This window comes from Cetorhinus maximus, chromosome 21 (genome assembly GCF_964194155.1).
Source record: "Cetorhinus maximus chromosome 21, sCetMax3.hap1.1, whole genome shotgun sequence".
In the NCBI taxonomy this organism is placed as follows: domain Eukaryota; kingdom Metazoa; phylum Chordata; class Chondrichthyes; order Lamniformes; family Cetorhinidae; genus Cetorhinus; species Cetorhinus maximus.
Genome location: NC_135899.1, coordinates 66,060,074 through 66,086,143, shown reverse-complemented (window position 1 = coordinate 66,086,143; position 26,070 = coordinate 66,060,074). Strand labels below are relative to the sequence as shown.

The 26,070-nt window shown below is 40.5% G+C and overlaps 1 protein-coding gene and 1 long non-coding RNA gene across 3 annotated transcripts in view; one reads left to right on the top strand and one right to left on the bottom strand.

The window, feature by feature from the left end:
- The window catches only part of LOC144695943 (bone morphogenetic protein 7-like), a 71,610-nt gene extending 64,342 nt beyond the window's left edge, over window positions 1–7,268 (bottom strand). For both annotated transcript variants that reach the window (XM_078567042.1, XM_078567043.1), the window contains exon 1: window positions 6,784–7,268. In XM_078567042.1, coding sequence (XP_078423168.1) covers window positions 6,784–7,174 — 391 coding nt within the window. In that variant the 5' untranslated portion in view covers window positions 7,175–7,268. The remainder of the gene's footprint in view (window positions 1–6,783) is intronic.
- On the top strand, window positions 6,899–8,088 carry LOC144695945 (uncharacterized). Its single transcript, XR_013580034.1, has 2 exons — window positions 6,899–6,990; window positions 7,933–8,088. It is a non-coding gene; the product is annotated as an uncharacterized LOC144695945 (long non-coding RNA).
- The last annotated feature ends 17,982 nt before the right edge of the window (window positions 8,089–26,070 follow it).

Below are 26,070 nucleotides of genomic sequence, written 5' to 3'. Positions count from 1 at the left end.
TAGATAATTCTTCATGAATACAAGGTTGAAGAAGCAACTAGTCTGAAAAATCAAGCAATTCAGCATTCAAAGCAGAGAAAAGGATTGTCCGATTATCAGTGCTACACTTTGAATCCTCATCTTAAATCTATTAAAAAAAAGGCAGTTTACAATGAATTTGAGGAAAAGAGGATTATCTGATTCTTGTACCTTAGCAGGTCCAGGATACTGCAACATTTCAATATCAGTAATGTGTTATCTAAAGATTCAGGGAAATGAATGATCAGGGATATATTTGAGAAGAGCACACCTGACATCCTGAATTGTTTTGGATGGTGCTACTGGTGTACAAAAGTGCAAATCTACAACTTAATAAGCCCCTGTATACGAGCTATTCTCTTCTCAAAGTAGTGAAGGCATCAGTTTGTAGATCACAATCTATACAAGGACATCATTCAAAAAAAGGTACTTTAAACCTGCACCAAAAACATGCCCATGTTCAGACCACAACCAAAGGGTTTTCGGAGCACATTGTGGGTCGTAGAATCATAGAATGGTTACTGCACAGAGGAGGCCATTCAGCCCATTGTGTCCATGCTGGCCCAACTTATCTTGTCCCACTCTGCTGACTTCAGTTACCATGAAGTGACATGGTTTAATGTGTTCCAATTGGAGTAGATAGACAGGTATAAGATAGGGATGAGAGTGTGAGATAGTCACAGAAAGAAATAAGAATGAAACACTTATTTATATTGAGTTGTTTACTGCAACTCTCAGTTTGAATCTCTCCAATCAGGTTTCCTTCCTGGTACAGACCTCAAACAGTCCTTAAAGTCACAAACAACATCTTCCATGACAGTACACTGTCTTCATCCATTTCAACCTCTCTGTGGCTTTTGATAAGGTCAATCACACAATTCACCTCCAGCCTCTCCTCCATCATCCAGCTGAATGGCACTGCTCTTCCCTTGGTTCCTCTTTTAACTATACAAACATAGTGAGTGCATCTTCAGCAATGGCTTCTCTTCATGTTGCTGCACCGTGACTTCTGGATTTCTCAAGGCCCCCTCCTCTTAATTATCTATGCGCTGCCCCCTGGCAACATCAGTCATAGACAGGGTCCGTTTCTACATGTCTGTCAAAGGCACTCAGTTCTACTTCTCAATACTTCCACTCCCTTAGTTTGTTTGTTGGACCATTTGTCTGAGACCATCCCTGCATGAACTGCAATTTCCATCAGTTAGATACTGGGAAGCCCAAAGTTATTGTCTTTCCCCCCACCACAAACTTTGTATCTTTGCCAGTAATTTTATTTCCTTCCCATTCATTGTCTACTTCTAAACCACACAGTTTGCAACCTCAGCATCCAACTTGATCCTGACCCAGGTTGCAACCCCACGTCCTCTCCATCACAAAGATCATCTAATTCCACTTCCTTAACATTGCCTGCCTCTGCTTTAGCCCGTCTGCTGACACAACCCTCAGTCATACCTTTCTCAGTACGAGGGGACCTAAAAATATATTTAAGGGGAGGAAGGTAATGGGTTTAAAAGTAAATAAAACAATGATAATGAAGAAACAAACAGGGCTTAAGAAAGGGACAAATCTCCAGGACCTGATTATTTCTAATCCAGAGTATTCAAAGAAATAGGTGAGGAAATGGCAAATACATAGTCAGAATTTTCCAAAGCCTTCTATTTGGAATTGCACTTTCAGATTGGAAAATTGCAAATGTCATTTCATTATTTAAGAAGAGCAGGAGGAAGAAACGAAGTAAGTAAAAACCTGTCAGTTTAACATGAGTTGTTGAGAGGTTACTGGAATCTATCATCAGCACATAAGGAATGAACGTATGCATTGCAACAGTTATACATTCCTTTCTGGCACAAAAACACAACAGAAAAAGCAGCCCAACCATGGCTAACAAAAGAAATTAAGGATAGTATTAGATCCAAAGAGGACTCATATAAAGCTGCTAGAAAAAGTAGCAAGCCTGAGGATCGGGAGCAGTTTAGAATGCAGCAAAAGGAGGACCAAGAGATTGATTAAGAGGGGAAAAATAGAGTATGAGAGTAAGCTTGCAAGGAACATAAAAGCAGACTGTAAAAGCTTCTATAAGTATGTAAAAAGAAAAAGATTAGTGAAGGTCGCTTACAGTCTGAAATGGGAGAAACAAAGAAATGGCAGAGCAATTAAACAACTACTTTAGTTCTGTCTTCACAGTAGAAGATACAAATAACTTCCCAGAAATACTAGGGAACCGAGGGTCTAGTGAGGAGGAGGAATTGAAGGAAATTCACATTACTAAGACAATAGTGCTGGAAAAATTAATGGAACTGAAAGCCGATAAATCCCCAGGATCTGATAATCTACATCCCAGGGTACAAAAGAAAGTGCCCATGGAAATAGTGAATGTGTTAGTTGTCAGCTTCCAAATTCTGTAGATTCTGGAACAGTCCTGGCAGATTGGAGGGTGGCAAATGTAACCCCACTCTTTAAAAAAGGAGGGAGGGAAAAAACAGAGAATTACAGATCAGTTAGCCTAACCTCAGTAGTATGGTAAATGCTAGAGTCTATTATAAAGGATGTGATAACAGGACACTTAGAAAATATCAGCGGGATTAGACAAAGTGAACATGGATTTATGGAAGGGAAATCATGTTTGACAAACCTACTGGAGTTCTTTGAGGACGTAACCAGCAGAATGGATAAGGGAGAACCAGTGGATGTGGTGTATTTGGATTTTCAGAAAGCTTTTGATTAAGTCCCACATAAGAGGTTAGTGTGTAAAATTAAAGCACATGGGATGGGGGTAAATATTGGCATGGATTAAGAATTATTTAGCAGCCAGGATAACTGGATCTTTTTCAGAGTGGCAGGTGGTGACTAGTGGGTTACTGCAGGGATCAGTGCTTGGGCCCCAGCTACAATATATATTAATGATTTGGATGAGGGAACCAAACGTAATTTTTCCAAGTTTGCTTACGATACAAATCTTGGTGGGAATGTGAGTGATGAGGGGGATGTTAAGAGGCTTCAGGTTGATTTAGACAGGTTGAATGAGTGGGCAAAGACATGGCAGATGCAGTATAACGTGGATAAGTGTGAAGTTATTCACTTTGGTAGGAAAAACAGAATGGCAGAGTATCATTTAAATGATGATAGATTGGGAAATGTTGATGTATAAAGGGGCCTGGGTATCCTTGTACACCAATCACTGAAAGCAAGCATGCAGGTGCAGCAAGCAGTTAAGGCGGCAAATGGTATGTTGGCCTTCATTATGAGAGGACTTGAGTACAGGAGCAAGGATGTCTTACTGCAGCTATACAGGGCCTTGGTGAGACCACACGTGGAGTATTGAGTGCAGTTTTGGTCTCCTTACCTAAGAAAGGATGTACTTTCCATAGAGGGAGTGCAGCAAAGGTTCACCAGACTGATCCCTGGGATGACAGGATTGTTGTATGAGGAGAGATTGGGCCTACTAGGCCTGTGTTCACTGAAGTTTAGAAGAATGAGAGGAGATCGCATTGAAACATATAAAATTCTGACAGGGTTGGACAGGCTGGATGCAGGGATGATATTTCCTCTGGCTGAGGGGTCTAGAACAAGGGGTCACAGTCTCAGGATACAGGGTAGGCCATTTAGGATTGAGGTGAGGAGAAACATCTTCACCCAGAGGGTGAAGTACCTGTGGAATTCTCTACTGCAAGTGGCTGTGGAGGCCAAGTCACTAAATATATTTAAGGAGGAAATAGATAGATTTCTGGACTCTAAAGGCGTCAATGGGTATGGAAAGAGTGCAGGAGTACGGCTTTGAGATAGAGGATCAGCCATGATCATATTGAATGACGGAGCAGGCTCGAAGGGCTGAATTACCTATTCCTGCTCCTATTTTCTATGTTTCTATGTTTCTAAGTGAATGATCAAATTTCAGCTGATCAAAGAGAGTCAGGAAGAATTTGCCACGTGCAGGTCATGTCTGATCTATTTGGATTTTCTGAACAGGTCACTAACATTTGTAGAGAGAGGAGTGTCTATTGGTATTGTCTATAGGGACTTTCAGAAGAAGACATTGGATAAGGTTTCACACAAGGAGTGAAATCAGGAAACATTTTTTCACATTAAGGGTAGAGGAAATCTGAAAACTGTTCTCTCAAAAGACTGTGGATGACGGTCCAATTGAATTTCCAAGATTGGGATTAATAGTTTTCTTTTTAGATAAAATATCAAGGATAAATGGAGTCGAGGGACAGATCAATCATGATCTAATTGAATGACAGAACAGCTTTGATGTGGTGAATATTGCTGCACCGATTTTCCTTTGGAACCTCCAGACTCAACTATTCCAATGGTCTCCTGGCCAGTCTCCCTCCACCCTTCATAAATCTCAGCCCCAACACTCTGCTGTCCATATTTTGGCTTGCACCAATTCCCTTTATCCATCATACCTGTGTTGTCTGACTTACATTGGTTCCCAGCCAATCTTTGTGCTGAAATCTCTTCAGTCTTGCCCCCTCCCTAACTCTGTAACCTTTACCAGACCTTCAACCCTCTGAGAAATCTGTATTCCTCCAACACTGGTGCATCTTTAAATCCCTTTACTCTACCATTAGTTCCTGTTCCTTCAGGCCCTATATTCTGACCATTTCATTTATTATGTCCCTCAATCTCACTCTTTTCCTTGAAGAACTTCCTTAACAGAGACCTCTTTGACCAAGCTTTTATGTCATCCTTCTTCATATCTCCTCCTTTGGCTTTTAATGACATTTGACTGATTATGCTTCTGTGGGGGATTTTCTATATTAAACGCACTATATAAATGCAAGTTGTTGGTTCAGAATGTGTGTCAAAATAATGATGAGGCTAATGATACTCACCCTTATTTTTGTGTAAACAGTACAGCAACTTCAAGCAAGGGGCCGGTATAGGGTTAAACTCAAAATTCAAGAAGGTAGTGAGAGTTGTGCCATTCTGCTGCTTGTTTCATGAAAACTATATCTCTCTGTCTGCCTCACTATTAAAATGCATTGAATGGTGTGAAGTTGCCTTAATTGCATGGTAGATATGAATTAAACTTAGCACATGATGTTACTGGTAATTCAAATCTTTTATAGATGTGCTAAGTGTTAATTGCTGCCAGTTAAACTGACTAGAACTGAAAATTAACTATTTACAAGTGTGGACACCCAGTGACTCAGGTTTTAACTGTTGGAGATATTTTCTCCTCTCTCTATTTTCTCTTCCTGTACCTGACGTGACAATGAATTCACCCATTCTAATATACATTTCCTTCTTAATCTGTGCACTGTGTTTCACAATCCTTAAATCTAAATAGTTCAGGGAATGCAGTTGTTTTCCCTATTCACTCAGGTCCCTGATGTCCTTTTCCCCTCAATGTAACATTACTAGCTCGCACTTTCAGCAAGTTGTCACACAAAGAAATGTTAGAAACTGAAACATACAAGGGCAAATTGGACTAATGGCAGATGTCATTAGATGGCCTGCATCAGCAAATTATGGCCCATTGTTGTGATGGGCTATAACATTGTACTTGACTTCATGTTATAAAGATGGAAAAGTGCAATAAATAAAAACTTTCTTTGGGATGGGACATACTTTGGGGCAAAGCCACTCCATGCTTTAGAATTTCAGTATTTTCTGAATTTTTAAAAACTATATGGCAATACCTAAATTTATAATCCAGCTAATGAGTATGCATTTTTCCAGTGATTTATATGGCACTATAAATTCCCTACATGCTCTTACACAAAGAATTACATAGAAAATGCAGCACAGAAACAGACCATTTGCCATGTAATCATGCTTCACAGTTAGGAAAGTGTTAAACTGTGCCTGGGTTTTGTCCTCTATTGACAAAACCAGAATAATTCAGGTCCCCAGCCTAAATTAATTATCCTGTAATGGCTGCAAAGGTTTCTTAATTTGATGATGAGTCACATTAGGTACTGGAGCAAATTACAAATATCAATCTTTTATTAATCAAACATTTATAAACTGATTTTACATCTCCATTTTAGTATATTAGTAATCATTGGAAAGGACCTATTGTTGCACATAGCTAACTATGGGATTCCCATATGATACAGTTATGTCATCTGGAGGTTTATTCCATAAGGGATATATGGAATGCCCAAGATAGAAACTGTGGTAATAAACTTTTGTTTATCTAATAAAATTAAAATTGATTCATTAGAGTTTGTGATTCCAAAGAAATAAAAGGTCTTCTGCCCAGTAACAATTATTAGCTGTACTTAAAAGGGACACATTGTTAAAGGAAATTAATACAACTATTGACTTTTATTTTAAAATCTTTCATCATACCCAAACCCATATTTGAGAATTCATCTCAGGTCACCATTAAGTTGGCTGTTTACAGGTAGGCTTACAGAGGTCATTGTACAGTGGGAAACATCCTATATACAGTGTCAGCTGTACTTCAGTGCCTACCTAGCCTGCACACCAGACATCTTATCTGCATTGACAGAATTCAGCAAATCTTCATCGGGACAATAGATCTCTGCCACATTTCATTCCTGTGAAGCTGCTGTGAAGCTAGTGTGAGATTACTTCCACTAGCTGGCCTCACGTTGTTTGCTAAAATGTAAAGCACCATTGACAAATTGACTTCATGCCCAGGTTATATTACAAACTGCACGCCAATGAGAAGCCAAACTCTGTAGTGCAACTGGCCTAAAACAAGTGTTGGCAGAGGATCATGTCTGCATTCAATCCATTAAAAATATGTAGACTGTAATGCACGAGACTTTTTCTTTTCAAACTTACCTACATTAACAAAGCTCATAATAGTATCTGCTTGAGTGAGAAAGGTCTCTTCCGGGGATCTCTGAGTGCTCTGGAACACATGGAAAGGCAACGGAGCCCGTGGCCACCTGTCTGACTCTTCATTGGCCACAGTGCGATAAAGGTCCAGCATGAAAACTGGGGCAGACGATGAGCGCTTGATAGACAACAAAGGTTTGGGACGCCGAGGTAAGCCCAGAACAGACAAGATCTCTTTCTGCATTTCTCGCCTTTCTCTGCTGTTCAGCCTCCGATGGATAAAGCTCGAATGAGGCCGTTGCTTCATCAAGCTCCCGTTAACTAAATCCAGAAACAGTCCCAGTAAGCAGATCAGCAGAAACACTGTCTTGTCACACCTCCGCATTCCAGCCATAACCAATAATTTCTGTCCTTTCGATTGATTTTTTATCGTTATTGATAAAAAATCTCAACACTTAAAGGGTCAAAAGTTCCTCCAAAATTCTTCACAAACATGTATCTAGATATTAAGATTCTGAAGATGAAAAAGATCTGCTGAAATTAAAATACAAATTTATAGGGAAAAAAGAATTGCAAGAGACTTTTAAAAAGTGCTGCAAATTTAGTGCAGTTTTTTGATAACCATGGCTACCAGTCACAGCTTAAACGATTCCATCAGCTTTAAATCCCTTCAGAAAATATGACAGTTGAATTCAGTTGCAGACTTACACTTTCAGCCCGAGCCTCCAGAGTCTGTATTTATCGAGTCTCAAGCTGTTGAAATGACTCAGGCCGATTCCCCAGGGTTTGTTACTATCTGACTGGTTTGGCTGTTGTTGGATGATAGGGTACAACCCCAGGCCATTCAAACACCACAGTATCCGCATACTCCAGACTTGAGCCATACCATCTATATATAGACTAATCACAGCATATTCACAGAATCCTGAGGTTATACAGTGCCCAAATCCATGCACCCATGCAGCCTGTCATTTAAAATGAGCTTAACCCTTTCATTTGTTTTATTTTGTTTGTGCTCATTTTTCATTTTAAGGTAGTTAATTTCCAAGTGTTTTTAAGCTGTGTTTGAATTTTTGGCTTGTTTGTAATTTGACTGTTTATTTTGCTTTATGAGTTCCATAAAATTCAAACTAAACTTCATCTGTTTTACAGCAGCCCCAGCTCAGAGAACCTGTAGATGAAAACATTAATCAACTGTGCAAGATTACAAGGTAGTGGAAGAACTGTAAATATCATTTACTGTTGCTCCAGAAACAGCTTCTTTAGACCTAAATATCTATTTGTACCACTAAATAAGTTGGAGCTTTATATTTGTCTGCCTCTTTCTTACTGGATATTTTTCCATGTACATGTGTCACTGTTTTTCTAAAGCCAAACAGTTAACAGAGTACAAGTGTTTGGGAAATGGAAAATATTAAAAGATGAGAAGGGTAACTCACTCATGGCACAGGTGGAAGACTAGGGGAGGCCAAGTACATACAACACAGGTTGGAAATAATTGTCTGAATCTTTTCCATGTTGTGATTAACAACAGCAAACAGAAAACCCTGCACGTCACTGACAACATAAACTCCCAGACACTGTAGAGATTGGGACTGAGATTGTTGATCAGACAGGATGGGTGAGGCAGGCATCAGAAATCCACTGGGTAGTAGTTCTGTCTCAGCTGCCAGCTCTGCTACAGATCTTCAATCATCCATCTCATGTCAGCTCCATCCACTTCAGGATCAAAATAAAGAAAACAATAAAATAACTTTGTGAAATAATGAGTTAGTACAGCAGTTACTAAGAAAAAGACAACATGCTAATAACTAATCTCTCAGAGGATGTAATCTGCAGAGCATATCATAAATAAATTATCTGCATTGATTTTGCTAAAAATCAATTGCAGTGTTGGTGGCTGTTATTGACAACATCACAGATTACTGGCACTAAGATTATGCACCCCTCTCGCGTCCTTTAAGGTGATCTCTTAAAATTCACTTCTTTGACCAAGCTTTGCTCATCTATTCTAATACATCAAGTGGTTTTGCGTCAAATTGTGTCTGATAAAACTCTTGTGAAGCAGCTTGGGGCATTTTACTACATTAAAAGGTGCTATATAAATGCAAGTTGTTGTTGCTTTATTGATCACCATGAGGTGAAGATTGTTTGCAATGCCCTTTGTCGTTGTTGAGGTTTTCTGTTATGCTCAGCTTCCCCATTCCCGCCCCGGTGACCTCTTGCCACCCAGTTTGTTTCATCAACAAGGACAATGGAATGCTACAGCTTAAATATCCACTTTAGCACCAGGCCCTTAGAGCTTTTCAAAAGTGCTATTGCTAAAAATTGAAAGACCAGGAGCTTTGAATGGACACTTCATAATTGAGGCAAAAGCAAAATACTGCAGGTGCTCGAAATCTGAAATAAAAAGCAGAAAGTGCTGTAGATACTCAATAGATCTGACAGCTTCTGTGGAAAGAGAGTTAAAGTTCTGTCTGAACCGTTACAAAAATCTGATGAAAGGTCATTGACCTGAAGTGTTAACTCTCTCTCCAGAGATGTGGCCAGTCCTATTGGGTATTTCCAGCATTTTCTGTTTTTACTTCAACATTTAAAGCTCTTTATTCAACGTGTCAGAAACTGGAATCAGTAAATATATGGCTGCAGACTCAGGGCTTAGTTACTGCCAAGTGGGCAACTTGTTTCCATCATGGATTTCTGTTGTTCCGCTTCATCTTTTCCCTGGCATATTGTACCCATTTCAAAGTTCAGAATGGTAGGAAATGTTGACTTTGATGAAGTTACCATAAATTGTATTTTTAAGACTCTGCAAAGTCATACCAGTGCTTAAGTCAATTTCTTATGTGGGAGACGGTGGCGTAGTGGTAATGTTACTCGACTGGTAATTCAGGGGCCCAGTCTAATGCTCTGGGAACAAGGGCTCAAATCCCACCATGGCAGCTGGTGGAATTTAAACTCAATTAATAAAAAAAAAAGGAATATAGAAAGCTTGTCTCAGTAATGGTGACCATGGAACTATCATTGATTATTGTAAAAACCCATCTGGGGCACTATTGTCCTTCAGGGAAGGAAATCTGTCATCTCTACTTGGCCTGTTCGACACGTGATTCCAGATCCACAGCAATGTGGTTGACTCTTAACTACCCTCTGAAATGGCCGAGCAATCCTCTCAGTTCCAGACCAATTCGGGATGGGCAACAAATGTTGGCCTTGGCAATGATACCCAAATCCCATGAAAGAATAAAAATATAGTATAGAAAGCGTAGAACTGCATTAAGTTGCGAATTGCACACCTTACTTTACAATACAATTAAAATTCATTTTTGTTCATGAACTAAATGAATATTTCTTTGGCTCCAATTAGGTATATCTGTAATGCTGCTTCCAAACTTCCCTCCCTCCCATCCCATTTAAACTGTGTAGAGAGAAGTGAGAGGTTGTCTTATACTACTCTAGTTTTAGTACTGTTGCACAAAATGGGAGTGGTGAGGGATACAGGAACTAATTTTATAAAGGTCTATATTATTAAGGATTGTGGCTCTGTGAGCATCCATCAGTTTTCTTCTACTTCATTAGTCAAGGAAGAGAAATTGGGTATGGGCACAAAGATCCAATTTTCCAGGACTATGTCCTGTGCCCCAAGAGCATCTGAAATGCACCAAACACCACACTGGCCTTGGATAATGTTCAGTTATCTCAGGAGACCAGCTAAGATAGCATTAGGCCTCATGAATAGGTTAATAAGGGCACTAATGTTAAGGTCGTTTAAGGTCGTTTCTTGAAATTGGTCAACAGAATTCCCACAGGCTCAGTTTTCTGGTTTCTAATATAACCTAAAGGTAACTCAATTTTTAAAACTTACTGTGATGTAAACCAGGGGAGCAAGAGTGTACCTCCTGGCTGCACAGCTTCTGAAGGCCACTGTCAGCCATTGATCACCCTCCCCATGCTTGAATCCCATGGCTCTAAATTTACCTGACAGCTTTTGTCGATGAGATAGTCAGCCAACTTCATCCTCGTCAAACCAGTGACTTGCCTCCAGGCACAGGATTGGTATCGGTAACTTGGTGATATGGTAATGAGGCCCAAGGCCTTCCTTGGATCAGGCTTCCACCTCTGGTGTGCACTCTGATAGAGCACTGCCCTTTTCAGGCCTGAAAACAGGCTTAAGCAAATTTCTATCCCTTAGTGTTTTCCGATTAGTTCTTTCATACTTTTGGTATTTGCTAATAAAATTTTATTGCATAAAAGTTACTGTACTTCAAATAAGTCCAGTGTGTTTGTGAGGTTCTTTAAGATGTTGCTGAGAGGCATGATAATGTGCTATGTGTACACAAGGGATCCTTTTTCCTTCATATTCTGTAACCCTTTCTGCACAACTAGACTGAGTCAAACAATTCAACCCAATCAATCATATTGGAGTGAAATAATAGCTATAGTTCTGGTTCCTATGCTTCTGTTCTCAAGGCCTGAACCTACCTTGAATAATCTTAGGGGAGAGAGAGAGGGGAAGTGAGAAGAGAGAGTGGGAAAGAGAGAGAGAGACAAAAGAGAGAAAGAGAGCTGCAAAGCACATGCAGGGATTGTCAAAATTGCAGTGAAATTTGATCCACGGAATCAATACAGGCAAGAAGCAACCCTACTAACAAAAATATACAGATTTAAATAGATGGTAATCTACAAAAAAAGTGGACAAAAGAATGAAACAGGACTGAGAAAAGTTCACTGTTACAGCCTGTCAGTATCAGAGCTTAGCTTTTCTCCTTTCTTATTGCAAATTTTTAATTAAAGGCATTGAAGGAATGAATGGAATTGACAGAGATGGCAAACCATAGTTTGGAAAGATAGAATGTGGTGGCTGCAGAAATCTCTAAACACGGAATTTTCAATTCAATGCATTGGGAATCAAGTGGCTGGAGAGGGCCGTGGTGATTTAGTGAGGGAAAGGATGTGAACCAGCAGAATTTTAGGTAAGTTGAATTTAAACCTCAGGATTCTGCAAAGAGAATGTTACAGAAGTTGAGTTTCACAGTAACAGAGTAAGGGTTTCAGTGGTGGTTGGGATGAGGTAAAGATTCAGACAATGTTGCAAAGGCAGAAATAAAGCAGAGTCAATAACAGGGTTGTTCCATGAAAAACAAGGTTTGGGCCTAATAACTTAAATAATTCTGTTCCTAAAGATTCCTTATTCCTTCTTATAATTTATAATGTATAATTATATATATTTATAATTATAATTATATATAATAGGATATAATCAAACTCAACTTTTTCCTGTTTTTGGATACAAAATTTTGCAAAATCTCTTAGTTTTTGATGCATGACCATTTTAAAATGACTTCTCCATCTATGTATATGGGTGGGGAGTGGTAGATGCTTCTCCATCAGCTCGAATTCATAAAAATTGGTATCTAAGCTGATTATAGGGTACCATATGACCACTAAAAGACATGATATTGACTCCTGATGACATCAAGGTTACTAAACAGATTGAATTCAACTACATTAGTTCCATGTGGTCTTCATTCAAATATCCCAACAAATGTTTTTGAAGATTGTTGACTGAACATTGAAGGTAATTACAGATTCATGATGTCTCAGAGACTTTGAGTTTAAACCCTCTCTGAAGGTTTGCATCACTTCAAGGGCCAATTGCTTGAAATTCTGGAATCCTTCTTTCTTGCATAATTTCCAGATTACTAACACAAAACCACACATTTATGAAATTCAACAAGCAACCAAGCCTCTCATTCATGATGAAGGCACTAAATGCAAACCAATATGGGTTTACAGAGGCAGGCTACCCCTTAAAACATGTTGTTGGGGTTCCAAGAGGAAATAACAGCATTAGGGTATGGGCTGTTGATTTGGTACAGTCTCTCACAGGACACAGAGGCTAGAATGGAAGCTAATGGTATTCAGTTAAGTTGAATTTTCAAATGAGATTATCAAATGTTCGGCTAACAGGGCATGGAAGGTGACTATTACATTAAGGATTTGAATTTATATAGTGCCTTTAATTCATGAATACGTCCAAAGGAGTGTAATCAGCCAAAAAATTGAGACCGAACCAAGGAAGTGGGTATGAGGAGGGGTGATGAAAAGTGTGGTTTTAAGGAGGGTCGTAAAAAAAAGAGAGTTGGAGGGGCGTCTTAATAGGTAGTTGCAAGCCATTTGGTTCAGATCAAAGAATCAGGTCTAGTCAGGATGGTAATTTTGGTTGGCAAAGAAAAGTAATTTTTTTTGTCATTTCAGTGCAATCTAGGGAGTATCCATGCTGCATAGAAATAACCCATTTTGTTTTTCCAGAGCTCAGCAGCATTGTTGCTAAGAAAAATCTTATGGCACTTTTACTACAGTCAACAACAGAAATAAGTTTGCTTCTCATTCTGGAAGATAAAGGAATTTAACCTTTCTGTTTACTCTTTTCAACTTCTTAATTTTCTTTAATTTATCTGTTGCTTTTGGCATAGTTTTTGGCACAAGAAATAGGAGCAGGAGAAGGCCCTACAAGCCCATCAAGTCTGCTCCACCAGCCAATAAAATCATGGCTGAACTTTTACATCAACTCCACTTTCCCATCCTGTTCCCATATTCATTGACTCCCTTAATGCCCAAAAATCTCTCAGTCTCTCTGAGCATCCACACCTCTCTGGGATATAGAATTTCAAAGGCTCACAACGCTCCAAGTGAAGAAAGTTCTCCTCATCTCAGTCCTAAATGGCCAACCTCTTATCCTAAAACTATGACCCCTCTTGTTCTAGACTCTCCAATTAGGGAAATAACTGTCAACATCTACCCTGTCAAGCCTCTAAGAATTTTCCATGTTTCAAAATTACAGAGAATGTGGGCTCATTCTATTCAATTTCTCCTCAAAGGACAACTCTCTCATCCCAGGAAATAATCTCAAGAATCTTTGTTGCACTCTTCTAAGGCAAGTTTATCCTTCCTTAGGTAAGGAGACCAAAACTATACACAGTTCTCCAGGTGTGGTTTCATTAAAGCCCTACATAATTTCAACTAGCCTTGTTGATACTCCAACCCTCTTGGAATAAAGATTAACATACCATTTACCTTCCTAATCACTTACTGTATTTGTATGCTAACTTTGTGTGATTCGCTTACGAGAATCTCCAAATCCTTATGAATACCAATATTTACTGGTCTGTCACGTTTTCAAAAAAGTATTCAGCTTTTGCATTCTTCCTACCAAAGTGGATAATTTCACACTTCCTCACTTTATTTTCCATCTACAACCTTCCCATTCAATTAACCTGTCTACACCCCTTTATATTCTCTTTATCCTCCTCACAGCTTACGCTCCCTCCTAGCTTTGTAGTGTCAAAAATTTAGATATATTACACTTGGTCCCTTCATCGAAGTCATTGATCTAGAGTACAATAGCTAAGGCCTAAATACTGATCCGTTTGGTACTCCACTCCACTTGCACTCCTGCCATCCTGAAAATGACTCATTTATTCTGACTCGCTGTTTTCTGTCTATTAACCAATCCTCAATCCATGCTGTTAGTCCCAAACTCATAAGCCCAAATTGTAAGTAACAACCTCTTTTAAGACATTTTACAAAACACCTTCTGAAGATCACTTATCAGCAGGGGTGCTGTCTTTCAGACGATACATTCAACTGAGGCTCTGGCTGCCTGTACTAATGTTTTAGATGATGTAAAAAATTCCATGGTAGTATTAAAAAGAGTCCTCCCAAAATTCCATTCTTAGACAAGATCACAAAAGAACAAAGTATATAATGGGATTGGCAGGATGGCTCTACAGAGAGCTGGCATTGAGTTGCTGAGCTGAATAGCCTCCTCCTGTGCCTTAAAGACTGACTCTCTGTTTAACTGTGCCATGTAGGAACTCCCAGGATGTGCAGGAAACTCTCCCACTTGCTTGAACTCAGGCTCAGGGTTCCTGAGAACAGATGGAGTTACTGCACACATACAGGAGCCTGAGAATTTCCTGGAGTGCATGTTTAAAAGGGTGGTCACTCCAGCAAAAGAGCTCAGGAGTGTCTGGCAAGATAGGACAAAGCAGGCAGTGCAGGAATCCACTGCGAGCGTGACATTCTTAAACCAGTTTGCAGCACTGAATATTAGTGTGGGTGATGACACCTTGGAGAAGTAAAGTCTGGAGTATATCCACAGCATTGTGGCACAAATTACTATGTATGGGAGGACACAAAGTGTAGAAATATGGTCATATGGGATTCAATAATCAGGAAGATGAGACAAGTTTTCTGCAACTGCTAATGTGAATCCCACAAGGTGTGTTTCTTCACGAGTGCCAGGGTAAAGACCATACCGAGAGGGTGCAGAACCTTTTGGAGGCAGGGGTGGGGGCAATGGGAGACAGCCAGGAGTTGTGGTCCATGTGGGAACCAATGAACTAGGAAGTAAAAGGGTTGAGGTCCTACAGTCAAAGAAAGCTAGGGGATGAGTTAAGGTGGTGAACCTCAGGGGTAGTAATCTCTGGTTTAATGTTAATGAGTAGAGGGATCATAGGATAAAACAAGTTAATGTGTGACTGAGATATGGTTTCAGGAGGAAGAGCTTCAGATTCCTGGTGCATTGGAACAAGTTCTGGGGTAGGAGACATGTTCAGGGAGGAGTTGGTTGCTACCCCAACAGAGCTAGGACCAATGCTCCCGTGGGAAGGTTAACTAACACTGTGGGGGTCAGTTTAAACTAAACAGAAGAATTAGGCACCTGGATGAAGCATCAGAGAGGAGGAAAGAGGTGCAGGGGACTGAGAGAGACAAGTAGCACTGGAGTAAAGAATCGGTCAGAAATAGAAGAAATCTGACGGGGCAAATGCAAAGCAATCTGAAGTGGGTTTCGTGTATATGTATGTAAATGCATTGAATGTGATAAATAAGGTTGGTAAGATGCAGGCGCAAGCCACTACATAGGACTATAACATAAGGGCAGTAACAGAACCCTGTCTCAAAGAAGGGGAGGATTGGGAACTTAATATTCCTTGCTATGAGATATTCAGGAAAGATAGGGAAGGAAAAAAGGAGCTGGGTGGCAGTATTGGTCAAAGGAACTATTATAGCGCTGGAGAGGGATGAAGAAGTTGACAGGCCAAAGACAGAGTCCAGTTAGTCAGAATTAAGGAACATTAAGGAGCTATTACATTACCGGGTGCATCCCAGAGACTACCAAATAGTGGGAAGGAGATAGCGGTGCAAATTTGCAGACACATTTCAGAAAGATGCAAAAATTACATAGTAAAGATAATGGGGTACTTCAATTATCTGAATATAGGGGATGGTAAGAGTGTAAAAGGGCAAAGAGGGTGAGAAATTCCTGGAAAATAATGAAGTATCAACCTGGTGAAGCTATACAGAAGACTACTTACATGCTAAACAGGGGAAGCAGCATGCGATAGACAGAGGTAAGCAATTCCACAAGCATCAGATCAGATCTAAGCTCTGCAGTCTTGCCACATCCTGTTGTGAATGGTGATAGACAAGTAAATAACCAATGTGAGGGGGAGGCTCCACAAGTATCCCCAACCTCAATGATGGAGGAGTCGAGCACATCAGTGCAAAAGATAAGGCTGAATCATTGCACTAATCTTCAGCCAGAAGTGTTGATTCGATGATCCATCTCAGCCTCCTGAGCATCACAGATGCCAGTCTTCAACCAATTCGATAAATTTCACGTGATATCAAGAAACAGCTGAAGACACTGGATACACAAAGGCTATGGGCCCTGACAAGATTCTGGCAATATTACTGAAGACTTGTACTCCAGAACTAACTGCACCCCTAGGTATGTCCATAAAAAAACAGGATAAATCCAACCCGGCTAATTACCACCCCATCAGTCTACTCTCAATCATCATCAAAGTGATGGAAAGTGTTGTCGACAGTGCTATCAAGCAGCATTTACTCAGCAATTAACCTGCTTACTGACGCTTAGATTGGGTTCCACCAGGGCCACTCAACTCCTGACATCATTACATGGACAAAAAAACTGAACTCCCGAGGCGAGGTGAGAGTGACTGCCTTTGACATGAAGGCAGCATTTGACCAATTGTGGCAACAAGAAACCCTAGCAAAACTGAAGTCAGTGGGAATAAGGGGGAAAACTCTCCACTGGTTGGAGTTATACATAGCACAAGGGAATATGGTTGTGGCTGGTGGAGACTAAACATCTCAGCCCCAGGACATCACTGCAGGAGTTCCTCTGGGTAGTGTCCTGGACCCAACCATCTTCAGCTGCTTCATCAATGACCTTCCTTCTGTCATAAGGTCAGAAGTGGGGATGTTCGCTGGTGATTGCACAATTTTAAGCACCATTTGCAACTCCTCAGATACTGAAGCAGTCCATGTCCAAATACAGCAAGACCTGGACAACATTTAGGCTTGAGCTGACAAGTGGCAAGTAACATTCGCACCACACAAGTGCCAGGCAATGACCATCTCCAACAAGAGAGAATCCAACCATCGCTCCTTGACATTCAATGGCATTCCCATTGCTGAATCCCCCGCTATCAACGTTCTGAAGGTTACCATTGACCAGAAACTGAACTGGACCAGCTATATAAATACTATGGCTAAAAGAGCAGGTCAGAGGCTGGAAATTTTGCAGCAAGTAACTCATCTCCTACTCCAAAAAACATGTCCACAGTATCTACAGGGGACAAGTCTCCACTTGCCTGGGTGAATGCAGCTCCAACAACACTCACACCATCCAGGACAAAGCAGCCTGCTTGACTGGCAATCCATCCACCACCTTCAACATTCACTCCCTCCACCACTGACACATAGTGGCAGCAGTGTGTACCATCTACAAGATGCACTGCAGGAACTCACCAAGGCTCCTTAGCACCTTCCAAACCCATGACTGTTACCATCTAGAAGAACAAGGGCTGCAAACACATGGGAACACCACCACCTGGAAGTTCCCCTCCAGCCACATTCTGTCCTGACTTGGAAATATATCCCCGTTCCTTCACTGTCACTGGGTCAAAATCCTGGAACTACCTTCCTAACAGCACTGTAGGTGTTCCTACACCACGTGGACTGCTGTGGTTCAGGAAGGCGGCTCACCACCACCTTCTCAAAGGCAATTATGGATGGGCAATAAATGCTGGTCTAGCCAGCGACACCCACATCCCATGAAAGAATAAAAAAAAGTTATAGAAAAAGGTATAATCAGGTATAAAAATATTTGACTGGAGGAGGGCTAACTTCAGTGAGATGAAAAATGATCTGGCCCAGGCTGATTGAAATCAATAATTGGTAGGCAAAACAGTAATTGAACAATGGGAGGTCTTCAAAGAGGTGGTGATTCAGGTGACACATTCTTATGAGAGGGGAAGGAAGGGTGCCTAAAGCTAGAACTGCCTGGACAATTATAGATATAGGAAGTTAAAATGAAACAGTAGGAGGGGGAGGCTGATGATAAATGTAAGGTTCATAATACAGTAGATAACCAAGTTGAATATAGAAAATACCGAGGATTCTAAAGAAGGGAATAAGATGAGCAAAGAGAATTTAAGAATAGATTAGTGGCTAACAAAGGGGAAACCAAAAATGCTTCATAAATGTATAAATAAAAAAGGGGGACAATTAGCTCAATTGGTTAGAGGGTGTGGCAGTTGTGTGGGTTCAGTCCTGGTACCCAGCTGAGGTAGTTTTTGGTGCCTTCCCTCTTCTCCTTGTCCCATTGTGATATCATGACATTGCAGAGCCATAATTAGCAACCCCTGAACAATGAGGACACTACATGAAAAGAAAGAGAGAGAGAAGGGGAGAGAGAAGGAAATAATAAAAGAATAGTCAAAGGAATGGTGGGGATTAGGGACGAAAAGGAGTTTCTTGTGGAGGTAGTTGGCATAGCTTACATGAGTATTTTGTATCTGTCTTTATTAGAGAAGTGGGTAATGCCAATGTAGCAGTAAATGATGTAATGAGATTGGATTGGATAAAACAGATAAAGAGGATATACTTAAAAGGTCAGCAGCCCTCAAAAGTGAAAAATCACCCATTACAGATGGGATTCATCCAAGGTTACTGAAGGAAGTAATGACAGAAATTGTGGAGGTTTTGGCCACAGTCTCCCAATCCTTCTTGGATATGGGCTGGTGCCAGAGGGATGGAGAATTGCAAATATTACATCCCAGTTTAAAAAAAGGAAGAGGGATAAAACTGGCAACCACAGGCCAGTCAGCTTAACATAGGTGGTGAGAAACTTGAAAGACAATAATTTGGAGCAAAATGAATTGGCATTTGGAAAAGCCTGGGCTAAAAAATGAAAGTCAGCACAGATTAGTTCAAGGCAAACTGCACTTAACTAACTTAATTGAGTTCCTTGATGAAGTTATGGAGATGGTTGATGTTGTGTGTGTGGATTTTCATAAGGGATTTGACAAAAAGGCACATAATAGGTTTGCTAGCAAAATTAAAGCCTGTAGGATTTAAGGAAAAGTGGCAGCATGGATACAAAATTGGCTAAGGGACAGATAGCAGAGAGTAGTGGTGAATGGTTGTTTTTCAAACTGAAGAGAAGTATACAGTGGTGTTCTCCAGGGGTCAGTATTGGACAACTGCTCTTTTTGATATATGTTAATATCCTGGATTTAGGCATGCAGGGCATAATCTCATAGGTTGCAGAGAATACAAAACTTGGAAATGTGGTAAGCAATGAGGAAGGTAGTAACCAACTTCAGGAGCACTAATGAATTGGACAGATACATAGCAGATGAAACTTAACGCAGAAAAATATGAAGTTACATATTTTGGTAGGAAGACTGGAGAGAGGCAGTATAAATTAAATCATATAATTTTAAAGGGAATGCAGCTACAGAGAAACTTGGAAGTGTACATACACAAATCTTTGAAGGTGGCAGGACAAGGTGTGAAGGCTGTTAAAAAAGCATATGGTACCTTGGTTTTATTAATGGAACAATGCAAGGAAGTTAAAGCTAACCATTAAAAAAACATCGAGTTCAGTCTCAGCTGGAGTAGTGCATTCAGTTCTGAGCATCACTTTAGGATGTCAAGGCCTTAGAGAGGGTGCAGAGGAGATTTACTAGAGGGACGAAGAACTTCAGATTTGTGGCGAACTTGGACATTCTCCTTAGAGGACAGAAATTTAAGAGGTGACTTGTTAGAGGTGATTTAAATCATGAATGGTTTTGATAAGAGTAAATAAAAAGAAACTGTTTCCACTGGTTGAAGGGTCAGTGAGACAGATTTAAGATGATTGCCAAAAGAATCCAAAGTGACATGAAGAAACTTTTTCTTTTTACAGGGTATTGTTGTAATCTAGAATGCACTGCCTGAAAGGGTGGTGGAACCAAACACAATTGTAACATTCAAAACAGATTGGATAAATACTTGGAGAAAACATTTACAGGGCTACTGGGAAAGAGCAGGGGTGTGGGATTAATTAGGCAGCTCATCCAAAGAGCAGGCTCTGCGATGATGGGCAGAATGGCCTCCTTCCGTGCTTATCATTCTATGATTCTAACTGGTTATTCATCTTATTCGGAGCTTGTGGCATGCTGCTGTCACGAATGACTGATGCATTGGCACCATAACGACAGTAACTACACCTCAAAAATGTATTGCATGTGAAGCACTTTGGGATGTGCTGGGAATATAATAAAGCCACTACATTAATACAAGGCTCTTCTCTATTTAGTTTCATTCTCCTCCTAGTAATCAGTTATACCAATACACTGCCACAGTTCTGGGAGCAAGGTCTCCTTCCCAATTTCTCAGCCAGAGAAAATGCATACTGTGGCACAGGGAGACTTTAATAACAACCACTTGTATTTATGTAACACCTTTACTGTAATAAAAATGGTCCAAGGCATTATGAAACTAAATATGACACTGAGCCACATTAGGTGATGTTAGGGCAGGTGACCAAAAGTTTGGATGAAGAGTTAGGTTTTACGTAGTGTCTTAAAGGAGGAATGCAATGTAGTGAGGCAGAGACGTTTAGGGAAGGATTTCCAGAGCTTAGAGCCTAGGCAGCTGAAGGCACAGCCACCAATGGCGGGGTGATTAAAATAAGGGTTGCACAAGAGGCCAGAATTAGAGCAGCATAGATATCTGGTAGATTACAGAGATATTGGGAGGGATGAGGCCATAAAGGGATTTAAAACCTAGCATGAGCATTTTAAAATCAAAGCATTTCTTAACCAGGAGTCAGTATAGGTCAGCAAACATAGCTAGTGGTGATGGGTCAACAACATTTGGTGCATCTTAGGACATGGACAGCAGAGTTCTGGGAGGTCTCAAATTTGCAGAGGGTAGAATGTGGGAGACTAGCAAGGATAACATTAGAATAGTCAAGTCTAGGGATAAAAAAGACACGGATGAGTGTTTCAGCAGAAGAGCTGAGGCAGTATCTTGTGATGGTATGAATGTGTGTTGAAGGCTCATCTTAGGGTTAAATATGACACAATTGCAAAGGAGTGAGATGCAGCTGGTGACTAGGGAACAGAGTTTGTGGCAGGATCAAGGACAATTGGCTTCAGTCTTCCCTGTATTTAATTGAAAGAAATTTCTGCTCATGCAGCACTGGGTGTTAGACAAGCAGTAGAGATGGGTGTCAGCAGCGTAATGATGTGTTTTCAGATGATGTTACTGAAGGGAAGCATGTGGATGAGAAATAGGAGGGACACGGATAGATTCTTGGGGGAGACTAGATAATGCTGCGAGTGTGAGAAGAGAAGACCTTGATGTCAATTCTCAGGCTACGATTAGATAGATGTGAATAGAACCAGGAAAGGAAGTGGAGACACATTAAAATACAAGAAAAATCTCACTAAAAGTCAGGATGTTCTATAGAGTTCTTTTCGCCTTTTCAAATTTTAATGTCTACCATTTTGTAGCTAACAATTCTGAATCGAATTCCATTAGTGCTCTGCCCGAAGGCAGGTTCTTGGCTCATTGTCTACTGTTTCATCCTGAGCCGTTTTCTTGGCAGTTTTTGTCAGTGATGGTTTGCCTTTGCCTTCCACTCTCAGGGGCAGGGCGATGAGGCAGGTCCCCAAGATTACCTCAGCCTGAACAGGAATCGAACCCACATTGTTGGCATTATTCTGAACCACACACTGGCCATCCAGCCAACTGAGTTAACCGGCTGGTTGATTGAAACGACCAGTATCAAAAAAGTAATAAAAGTGGCAGGCCCACTGCAGGGCTTCAGCACATAATCTAGGCAACCACTTCAGTGGAGTCCTGAGTGGGTGCTACACTGTTGGAGATGCTGTCCTCTTAGGATGAGATGCGGAATTGATGCCTCCTCATCATGTTTCGATGTAAATATCTCAAAGAAATACAGGGAGTTCCCTGGTGCCTGAGATAATACAACTTGCAACAAGATCAAAAACAAATTATCTGTGCATTGTCTCTATGTTTTGTGTGATCTTGCACAGATTGACAGTTGTGTTTGCCTACACAGTGGCTAAATTTTAAAAATAATTAAATGGGTGTGAAGTGCTTTGAAATGCTCTGAGGGTATGAAATGCATTATATATATTTAAGTTCTTTCATTCTTTCTTTCAAGGTTAAGAATTAAAGTAGCATTTGAAAACTCCATGCTTGATCTTTAGCCTACCAAAATCAAGGAAAACATTTTTAGTACAAATTACAAATACTAAGGGTTATTAGCAATTTTACAGAAGGGTCTAGATTCTTGATTAGGTGATGCACTATGAAACAACGGAATATGCTCCAAACATAGATCTCAAAAGTCCACAAATTCCAGAGTGCAGACTAGCTTTTCTTCACAGGAGCCTTAAAGAAGGAAAGGACGAGGCATAGGTTATTAAGTAATTTTTGCTAATCTCCTGATGGCTAACATTGGCATAGGAGTCTGGGGTGAGATCTGCTTACCTTCTCAGCGATATTTGGTGTTTGACTAGGTGAAACCTATAGTATAACGTTGTTCAGCTTAGCAAAGATTAATGTGGGACTGGAGAACAATGCTGGCCACAGGATGATGTAGAGAGACACATGACAGCAGATAGAGTTGTATGGAGAGACTCGAGTAGAAGGCAGCATGGAGTTAGCTCCTAGTTTGGCTACATTTTGTACACACGTAAATAGTTATGTGTTACCAATAAACACTACTGTTCAACTTCACAAGCCTCTGAACCTCTTCGTGAGACCTACTGAACAAACCTTTACAACAGCTAATGAACGAACCCAGAACTGAAGAAGCTGGTAAAGGACCTGGAATCTGAAAATCTAAGGGAACAGCATATTTTCCTGACTGAAGTGCACCTGAACCAAAGACAAAGCTGGAGATTGCCTAAAAAGAAGCTCCATTGCAGACATGGAGGTTGAAGGGCAGAAGAAAAATCCACTGTACATTTAAAAGGACTCCACCAGAACACGTGGAGGTCCATTGTGAATCCCTACTGATTGCAGAGTCAAAGGACCTAGCCAGGGTGAGCAGAAATTCAGTTCCAAGGCTGAACTAGTCTTTAAAAGTCTTCAGACTATTAATCAGTCAGAGCAGTCACCATGTGAATCACCATGGCCAGCCTGGGTTCAGAATTGATGCCATACCACGTGGCAGCCGAGCTCTGTTAAGGGAAAAAAAATGAAGTTTTAAAAACTCAGCCAAAGCCAGGAATGGCCTTTTAATCCTCCGAACATACACTGAAAATGTTCTAAAGGGCATAAATCTTTGATTAGAAAATTTGCTGCAAGAAATCGATCCCTTTCAGGTTGGGTCCACAATCGCTGCGGGACCCTGCCAAAACCCAACAAGCGCGGGAAGAAGCATTGAAAAAAATGGTTACTGCGGAGTCATCTTTAAAAGTGAAACAGCATTCAAAGTTGTTCTCCCTTGAGCTGAAAAAAACAGCCATGGATGTAAATCAACCCTACCAGATCAATTTGGGCTGATGCAACAGACAAACCAGTCACAAAATTGGGCATCATGAAGAAGAAATTTTGTGTTACCGCAGTACACCAGGATTAATTAGGAAATCAGAGGAAGTCCAAGTTATTAATTTTTTATACTTATTTGGTGAGATTGTCAATGAAATAATCCTAATGCAAGGCATTTATGAATCCTCAGCTAGATTTGATGAAGTATTAGAGGAATTTGACAAGTATTTTAAGCTTCAAGTGTTGGAGACCACAGAGCTTAAGAGGGGTAGAACACCCCTAATAAAGCAATGACAGGGCAAAAGACAATACCTAGACCATGTCAGCACAATTAGGTGCATGAGCCGAAGAGTCTAGTGCTGAGGAAAGAGGAGACTCAGGAGTGGTCGGAAAGCTTAAGAATATAATTTTTTGAAAATGCCAACACATTACCCAAACTGCAAGTGGTGGTGCTGAATGGGCAGCTGGGTCTGTATGAAGGGCAAATCATAGAGTGTTCCAAACTGCGAGCAGAAAATGAAGCCACAAGTAACACGATTGCAGAACTGAAACAAGCTAAGGCTTCACTGGGATGGTGGACCCCATGGAAAAAGAAAACCAGAGCTCACTCTATGAATGAATAGAGTGAACATTCCCTCCAGAAGGAACAGGATAAGCAAATGGCATCCAAGCACAGAAGATGGGTTGTTGACAAAGAGAAATTCAACACAAAGGAGCGCAAAAACCAAATCAGATGGAGATAACCAAGTGCCAGAAACAGAGTACTACAATTTCAACTCCAAGCCAACAAAGCTTGCCCAAAGTAACTGAGCCTACCACTCCTCCAACTGTGACCAGAAAGTGATTTCAAAGAATTGTCAAGCCCCCAGACTGCCTGAATTTATAAAGTCAGAGGCTTGAGGAGGTGGGGAGAAAGGGTAACATATAAAGAAAGATTGTACTATAAATAAGTTGGGTTAAGACTTGGTGGGAGGTGTAACATAAGGGCGTTCGGCATCAGCAAGTGTTAATGTGGGACTAGAGAACAGTACCGGCCACAGGATGATGTAGAGAGAAACATGAGAGTAGACAGGAGACAGAGTTGTATGGAGGGACTCGTGTAGAAGCCAACATGAAGTTAGCTCTTAGTCTGGTCTATATCTTGTACATATGTATATAGTTATATGTTACCAATAAACACTACTGTTCAACCTTACAACCCTTGGAACCTCTTCATGAGACCTACTGAACAAACCCTTACAACAAAACCAGGAAAAATGGAGGGAGAAAATATGTTTAGTAAAATAATTCTGTTATGTTCAATTGCAAACGCAGCAATTAATGAAATTGAATTCAATAAAATTTGTCATTTGCGACCTAGCATCAGAAAAATAACCAGTAGAGGCCCCAGATTCTTCTACAAACCCAAATGGTTCAACTAATGTCCTTCCAAGAAAGGAACTTGCCACTATACACTGTCTGGCGTATGTGTGCCTTCAATCCCGCAGTAACGTGGTTGATTCTCAATGTTTTCTGAAGTGGCCTAGCAAGCCACATTGTTGTCAGGGAAACCAGGGATGGGCAATAAATGCAGCATGGCCAACATTGCCCACATCCTGAGAAATTTTTTTGAAAAAAAAGGAATGGTACTGGCAGTACAATTGAAAAAAAAATCCAGCACTGCATAAACAAGGGTTATCCATGAAAAGATGCAACTATTAAATATTTAACATTAATCAGTTCAAATTTTGGATAGCCCCTTCTAGCAACTTCATTTTGTGAGGATTGGAACCCTACCTTTCAAGGACAGAAAGGCTCTTTGGTGCTGTGCAGTCAGAATTGGTGCTGGCAATGGTTTGATGAAACATGGAATTAGGGAAGAAATGTTTCACTTTGTTTGGATCACTGCATCAAGCTGGTTCTGGTATTCATTTCAAGACTTCTTTGTAGAATTGGGATTTAACCATGGAGGAGGCGTTGTGCATGTTCTTTGTGAAGGCTACAATTAGTTTTAACAAGCGTCTAACTCTTTTGTTAGGGAAACATTGTGTGGCTGGAAACAGAAGTAGCACTGGCTCAGGATTTCATATTTGTGGTTAGAAAGAGTGCCAGGCCAGAATATTATCCCACTTTTTTATTCAATTCAGCCTCTCACCGCACTTGCAACTTCGAATGGAAATCAGATGTTTGCAGCTACATGCTCATATCAGCCATCAGTTAATCAGGATCTCAATTCATTATTAATTTGTTGTATGTACCTGCTGTAATCCCCTTATAGGGTCAGAAAAGGACAATAATCTAACATTCTTTCCAGGCTTTTAATTTATTTTTTGTCTTCTGTATAAATATCAACATTGCAGCAAACTTCTAGTCATACGCTGCTACCTTCCAGTAACTCTCATACAACGAGCTGTCCTCAAT